The sequence below is a fragment of the Trichechus manatus genome, unplaced genomic scaffold (genome assembly GCF_000243295.1).
Source record: "Trichechus manatus latirostris isolate Lorelei unplaced genomic scaffold, TriManLat1.0 scaffold00145, whole genome shotgun sequence".
In the NCBI taxonomy this organism is placed as follows: domain Eukaryota; kingdom Metazoa; phylum Chordata; class Mammalia; order Sirenia; family Trichechidae; genus Trichechus; species Trichechus manatus.
Window position 1 is genome coordinate 57,890 of NW_004444081.1, and position 7,681 is coordinate 65,570.

At 43.2% G+C, this 7,681-nt stretch overlaps 1 protein-coding gene across 1 annotated transcript in view; it reads right to left on the reverse strand.

The window, feature by feature from the left end:
• Window positions 1-531: 531 nt before the first annotated feature.
• LOC101360005 (low affinity immunoglobulin gamma Fc region receptor III-B-like) overlaps window positions 532-7,681 on the reverse strand; it is an 11,428-nt gene continuing 4,278 nt past the window's right edge. Inside the window, exons 2-4 of the mRNA XM_023740041.1 lie at window positions 7,195-7,513; window positions 4,239-4,493; window positions 532-2,013 (exon numbers count right to left, since the gene is read on the reverse strand). Coding sequence (XP_023595809.1) covers window positions 1,805-2,013; window positions 4,239-4,493; window positions 7,195-7,513 — 783 coding nt within the window. The 3' untranslated portion in view covers window positions 532-1,804. The remainder of the gene's footprint in view (window positions 2,014-4,238; window positions 4,494-7,194; window positions 7,514-7,681) is intronic.

Here is a 7,681-nt window from a genome sequence, read left to right on the forward strand (position 1 = left end):
TATGTTAAAGAGGATTAGGGTGGGATTGTAACACCCTTACTAAGGTCACATCCCTGATCCAATATAAAGGGAGTTTCCCTGGGGTGTGGTCTGCATAACCTTTTATCTTGCAAGAGATAAAAGGAAAGGGAAGTGAGCAGAGTGTGGGAGACTTCATACCATCAAGAAAGAAGAGCAAGAGCATGCATCCTTTGGACCCGGGGTCCCTGTACTGAGAAGCTCCTCAGCTAGGGGAAGATTGATGATAATGACCTTCCTCCAGAGCCAACAGAGAGAGAAAGTCTTCCCTTAGAGCTGATGCCCTGAATTTGAACTTGTGGCCTACCAGACTGTGAGAGAATAACTTTCTGTTTGTTAAAGCCATCCACTTATGGTATTTCTGTTATAGCAGCACTAGATGACGAAGACACCCATCAACCCAAACAAATCTCTGATAGAGTTTTGGGCAATGGGAGGCAAAAAAAGATCTTATCAGTCATGTTTCATCACCATGGTTTTTCCATTTTCTGTCTGAGAGTAAGTACCATGTAAGACCTTCTAAAATGCTTTATTAAAATCAAGAAGTGTTCTGCTTAAAGCCTCTAAAACAGAAAGAGACAGCTATAATTTTCTTCCATCAGCAATGACTGCCTTCTCCATATCCACCCCACTGTTACCGACATGCTGAGGGATTTTAGTTTCATAATGTACCTCAGTAGAGTTCAGTACATTTAGTCTTGATGATCCAACATTTGTTTAATAAATGACAGGAGTGAAGCTATACTCAAGTTAGATACTGAAGCAGAAAAGCTGGTTTTATAATCCCTATAATTGATAATTATATATTGTATATAACTTATCATTCTTACTACCCTGACCCTCCCCCCCAAAAAAAAGCATCTTCATGCCCTGTCCATTCCTTCCTGTGCAATTTTGACACTTTCTTGTCATACTCTCTCAGTTCAAAAACTGAGATATCCTCTGTTCATGTAGCTCAACCTGAGAAAGCAATGCTGCTGTCCTTCCTTTGGACACCTGTTTTTTTCTGTGCTTTCTTTTCCAAACATTCCCCACACCCCTACACCCCCAATCTCAGTCACTTTTCCGCTCACAACCCTTTTAATTTTAAACAGGAACATTAAAGGTTTCCTCATTATATACTCAAAGAACATTACAATTCTGACAGCAGCTTCCTTGAAAAATTTAATTCTGCATCACCCCTGTGATTTCCTGTTACCCCAAACATGGTTCGTGTCCCAGGAAGACAGCCTCATCTCTGGGCCTGGGGGAACTTTCCCTGGTCCGTCCTGAACTACCCCACCCTTTCTCAGTCAGCTCCTTCGTTGGTTCTGCTGTTCCTCCTAAACCCTAGCAGTCCCCACACTCTGACTGGAGGGAGATTTGGGATAGCCTGAAAGCAACCAACCCTGGAGCAGTAGGTGTAGACCAACTGTCTAAGTGGCCCTGCCTCAACCATAAATTCACTCATCTGCTTATCCATTTATTTCTGGAACAATGTTTATACACCATCCAGAGACCATGTTGTTGCTTTGCTGTGAGGGAATGGCAGGGACAGAGAAAATGTCTGTGTAGCTCTGAGACCCCAATTCCTGGGAACACAGCTCCTCACTGGGGCTTTGCTTGTTCCTGAAGATCACAGGCCCTTTCTTTCACTGGAGACCAAGAGAAAATAGAAGGCTGGGTGAAGCGCCTTCAGGCTAGGCTCTGAGGTGTATTTCTCTGGCTGCTTTCAGACAGGTCTGTTGGAGGTAATGGGATTGTGAATATAGAGAGAGGCTCAGAGATACTGCTGCTACTGCTGCTATTATCCTATGGCATGAGGGGTTGTTTGTAACTGAAAGCTCTGGCTCCATTTGAGTTTGTTAATCTTCCAGTCCTCCATTAAGCTTCGAAGGTTTCTCTGCATAAGGAAATACAGGCCCGTGTCCACTGCAAATAGCAGACCCGTCATCAGGCAGAGAGTGACTTGGTGCCAGTGTAGATCGCCTGGAGTGATGGATGGACCCTCCAGATCTAGTAGGAGAGGCAGAGGGATAAGAAAAACGACAGGGGTTAAGTGAAGATTTGGAATAAACAGTGAGCTCCTCAGTGAGGAGCCTTCCCAACAGCTGCCAAGAAACAGGTTTTAGGGACTGGTGGGGGAGGCCTTTGCTTCCTCCCACTTCTCCACTGACTTCTGATTTTAGTCTTACTTGAGCAGAGCACAACTCATCAAACATTTAGCAAAAGCTTGTTCTTGTTTGGTGGAGGGATGCGACAGGGAGAGTTCGAACATGCTAGGTTGCAGCTGGGTCTCGCGTGAAATTATGAAAATTGCCAAAGTTGAAGTTTGCGTAAGAACATTATTTCTTAATTCAATAGTGTTCTCTTGTTCCTCAAAATTAGGGTCATTGTTTTCACCCCATGTTACTCATTATCACTAAAGAAAATCTTTTTTAAAAAGTGAACCATTGAAGTTTGCTGCTCACAGGCAGAAAATTGATAGTATTTTTTTTACTAAGACCCAGTAACTAACAAAAGGGAAAGAGGCAGAATTTCTTCATCCTCATCCTTATATTTAATATTGATATTGTTATTTTTAAGTCATTCCTTGCTGTTGTCTATAAACTGGTAATGTTACAGTGAGTTTTTACTTTCAATTCCTTTAAAGTTTTAATTTGGATATAGTTTCAAACTTACAAAAGTTACTAGAATAAATAAAGAACTTCCATATATTCTTTACCCGGATTCACTAATGGTTTACATTTTGTTTCATTTTCTTTATCATTTGCTCTCTTTCTTGAACCATTTGATAGTATTTACTTTCAATTTAAATTGTAATGAAATTATGTTAATGCAAATTACAACATTGTTTTTTAAAGTCTCTAAAGATGTGTATCTATCTTGCTGCCTTGACCAACCAACCACACAAACAAACTCATTGCCTCCTTGGGTGGATTCCAACTCATGGTGACCTCATGCGTAACAGGGTAGAACTGCTCCATAGGGTTTTCATGGCTGTAATCTTTATGGAAGCAGTTTGCCAGCCCTTTCTTCCTCAGAGCAGCTTGGTGGGTTTGAACCACCAACTTTAGGTTACAGGCCAATCACTAACTGCTTTTGCCACCCAGGCCTTAAAAAAAAAAAAAAAAAACCAAACCCATTGCCATCAAGTTGATTCCAACTCATAGTGACCCTACAGGCCCCACAACACATAAATTAGGTGTTGGTACCAGTTACAGATAGAAGTCTGTGAAACCAGGGAGTCAGGGGACACTGTGTTAGGGGATTTCGCACCCTGGAGGCTGGGACTACAGAAACTGGAGATGTTTCCTAGGTGATTGAAAGGGATTTACAATTCTACCATAGGATATTGGTGCTTGTTCAATTCTTTCATTTTACCTAACAGTTAAATATATAGAAGTCAGCTCCTTCATGGTGTGACCTTAGGGGCAAATAAATTTTTTTTTTTTTGCTTTGTGCCTCAGTTACAGCATCTGTAAAATACTCAATATTACCTATCTCATAATGTTGTTGTGAGGGTCCACTAGAATCATCATGTAAAGAAGCATTTAGCACCATGTCCAGCACACTAAAAGTGGCCAATAAATGTCAGCTTGTCTTTGTTACAGAGGAGGAAGGTGAAGTTCAGACAGACTAAGTGGCTTAGCCACAGTCACATGGTCAATTAGCAGCAGAGTCAGAACCTGCGTTCAGGGCCCTTTTTGTGAGGGCGTGAGAAGTTCCACACAGTTTGACTCTTGGCTAAGACTTGAGGCTTGGAAGGGAAAAGAGGGCATGTGAAGATGGGCCTGCATGACAGGAACACAGAGCATCGCGGGTGCGGTTTAACGGGATAAGGAAGGACACGCACATTGATGGAGGAGGAAATGTGGCTTTTGCCACTGTTGCCATAGACTGGGAGCCCTGGTGGCACAGTGGTTAAGAGCTATGACTACCAACCAAAAGGTTGGCGGTTTGAATCTACCAGCTACTCCTTGGAAACCCAATGGGGCAGTTCTACCCTGTCCTGTAGGGTCACTATCACTATGAGTTGAAGGCAATGGATTTGGTTTTTATTTTTTGAAACAGAACTCAAATCTACCCAGGAATCAGCATCTCTGCTGGTCACCAGGAAGGAACCTCGTGTAAAGAAGTTCTTAGGACAGTTCAAAATCCCTTCCCCAGACACCCTCCCGTGTGAGTGCAACGTTCCACACACAAGGGGTCTGGGCTCTCTAGGGCTGCACATCTCTCACCTTGAATATAGATGTTTAAAGACCCTGAAGACTCATTTCTATTCCCAATAAGTCCCCTGCAGAAGTAGGAGCCATTGTGCTGGCCTGTTGCTTTTGGAATGTGGAAGATGGCATTATCATGAGTAAACTTCTTGCTTCTGCCATCCTGGAAATATGAGACCTTGTGCAGAGGCTTGCTTTTCCAGGCGTGGCACCTCAGCTCAATCGTCTCCCCCTTCAGGAACACCTGCCGAACGGCCTGGAGCAACACCCAGCCTGAAAGACACAGCCTCAGCTCAGTACAGTGCTCTCGTGAGGGGAAAGCTCCTCATCCCCGCACCGTCCACTCATCTCCAATCCTGAGGAAAATGAAAGCCACACTGGAGTCATCCCTGCATAGCTTCCTTTGGGAAAAAGCTAACTGAGTCCTGCAAGAGAACTCAAATCACACCATGACCTTGTATTTAATGGGGAAGAGGAATAGACACATACGTGAGCCAAACATGATGTGATCATGGAAGGTTCCTTGGAAGTAGAGAGATTTAATTTGGGTACTGAAGGCAAAGAGAGGTTTGGGCTAGTAAAACGGACGAAGACGGTGTTCTTACTGGGGATGATGGCAGACCTGGATTTGTTATGGCAGGTAATAAGGAGCCACGGTAAGTTTTAGGTCAGAGTAAAAATGGCATTTTGAAAATAATGATTTGCCTCATTAGAGGAAAGGTAGATTTCAGAAGGGAGAGGCGGGTAGTAGGAATACTGAAAGAGGACTAGCAGCCAATCAGGAATCAGGTGACTGGGTGGCCACAGGAGTGGCTGCAGACATTGTGCCATACTCAATGTGAAAATCAGGGAGGGGAAAGAAAGGTGTGACTGAAGGGGCTCATGGGTAACTGGTGGTTTCTGAACGGCCACAGGGCCTCAGTGAGGCTATCTTCATTACTGGACATGGCCTTCAAGGGAGAAAACGTTTATATCACCAGGACACTAGTTCTCACAACTGTCTCACCAGGTAATCAGACTCCACTGCAACACAGAGACAGCATGAAGTATTGTCAGGAGGGGCCTGAATCATTAAAAGTGATATTGCAGATGGATATTATAATGGCATGAAAAACGTTTATGAGCTAATGTTAAGTTAAAAAGGCAGATGCAAAATGTACATACGCACAGGGAAAAAGAAAAAAAGGAAGGCTGTGCACTTAAATATTAACCCGAGTTTTCTCTGGGAGGTGGGACTACAGGTCATTTTACTTCCCTCCCGTTTAATTTTAAGTATTTTTGAAACTGAACACAAATGACTTTTGTAATAAGAACAAAACAATAAAACTTACTATAATTTTAAAAAACCTACTGCTTCATGCTAAACAAAATCAGTAGAATGTGTTTTGGTGAAAATGCTCTATTAGGAAAATTTGCCAAATAGAAGGTAACCTTTATTACTTATTACATATATCATTTATTTTTTTAAAAACAGCTATGTGCCTATATATCTATTTACATTTTTAGTAGAGAGATGAATCGTTTTACCAGCATAAGATTATGTCTGATAGAGTCTGGGGGCCTTGGGGGGAGCATTCTTGTTCTAATCTGTCCTGACATGGACTCAGTGAACGTCCATGTGTCCATTCGTTCCCAATATGCCAGCCATTGTGCAGACTGCAGATACCTAGATGACTAGATACATAGTTTCTAGCCTCAAAGAATCTACAATCTAGACATAGAAACACACACGCTCAGAAATAATTACAATACAGTATGTAAAATCTACAACAAGCTGTGAACAAAGGACTAGAGGGCCAAAGAGAATGAAACAAAGGAATTTGACCCAAAAAAGTAAAGAAGACTTCTCAGAGGAGGAGATAAATGAAATAGGTACTAAAGGATGATCAGGAGTTTGCCTGGTGAAGATAATGCTCATGGTCACCATTTAACACAGTAATATTTAACCAGGCATCTAAAGCTAGTTTCTAGAGGCAAGTTCAAGGTAAACTAATAACCCCCCAGGGTTGGTTCTTCTATTGCTTCCTGATGGTAATTCCCTATTTATTAGGTGGCCATCTCTCACCTAGCTAGATACTAGACATTCCTCCTTGTAGCTCTGTAAAGTAAGAACCATGACACCTGACTGGTACAGTCAGAGGCAAAGGAGCAACAAAGATCAGCCTCAGAGGCCAGATTCCATGGAATCCTGCTGCAGGTTCACCTCCATTAGGATCTCCTTCTCCTGCAGGCTTGTTCCACCCATATACATTGTACAAATGGAGCGGCAGTGGATGTAGAGTCAAGCTTGCAAGAGGACAGTGTAGGTACCAGGCTATGGGGTGTGATTTCAGGGATACCAGGAAAGACTTCTGCCTCAAAAATTCTACCCCTACCTGTCCCTGATGCCTGGACTCTGTTAATGAGACACAAGACTTCCATTCCATAATTAACATGCAGGTAGAACATGTATATACCATTGGGAGAGGTAACACATTCCTATATTTTTGCTAAAGTGTAAGTGACTGTTTTCAAGTGACATTGATCAGGAGTGAGATATAGATATGACACTAGGTGACTTGGAATGATTTAGGAAGTGGCTTAGGATATTATGTGCCTGAGAGGGAGAAGGAGATTGTGGTCCTAAAAACAGAATCATTAATTTATTCAACAAATATTTATTGAGCATCTACTGTGTGCCTTGACCTTGAGATGACACCGTTCACACTGTATGCATTTTATGTGAATGGTGATTCGTGGACTTGTGCAATGCAGCAGTCCCGTATGTACTATGTACTAGACTTTGCAGTTTTCCCTAGGGCCTACCATACAGCTAGGACTACATCTCTGATACATTTCAGTGACACCACAGGTCAGGTCATCTCACCTTAGTTTTAACCCTAAAGAGCATCATCATATGTCTCTTCTCAAGTTCTTTAGGGCCTCTTGTTCCACCCTTTCTTGGTGATTTCCCTTTTCCCCTTTATGGACTCACCAATGTGGACTTCCAGCTGCACTGGGTCACTGCGCAAGGTGGAGGATGTCTGGCATTGGTACTCTCCACTGTCATTAACTCTAGCAGATTTGATGAAGTAGCTGGAGGACTGGCTTGAGATGAGGCTCCCATTGTGCCACCACTGTGTGGAATAACCCTCAGGGAGGCACTTCAGACTCACATTGTCCTTCTCCAGCAGCCTGTACCATGGAGGGTCTAGGGACACCACAGCCTTTGGGGGATTTACTGAGGAGACAAGAGAATATGGGGTGAGGGTGGGGGGATAAGGAGACCCTTCCCTGGTGTTCGCAGGGAGACTCTAAGCCACAAGGAGCTAGAATGTGCAAACCCTCAAGGAGTGACTCAGCCTGAGTCAGTGACTCAGTCTTAGAGCATTCTGGAAGCTTGGAGGCACTCGGCCCCATTTTTAGACTGCTCCGGACCTTGAGGAACGCTGACCAACCCCAAATTAGCAGTTTCCCATGCA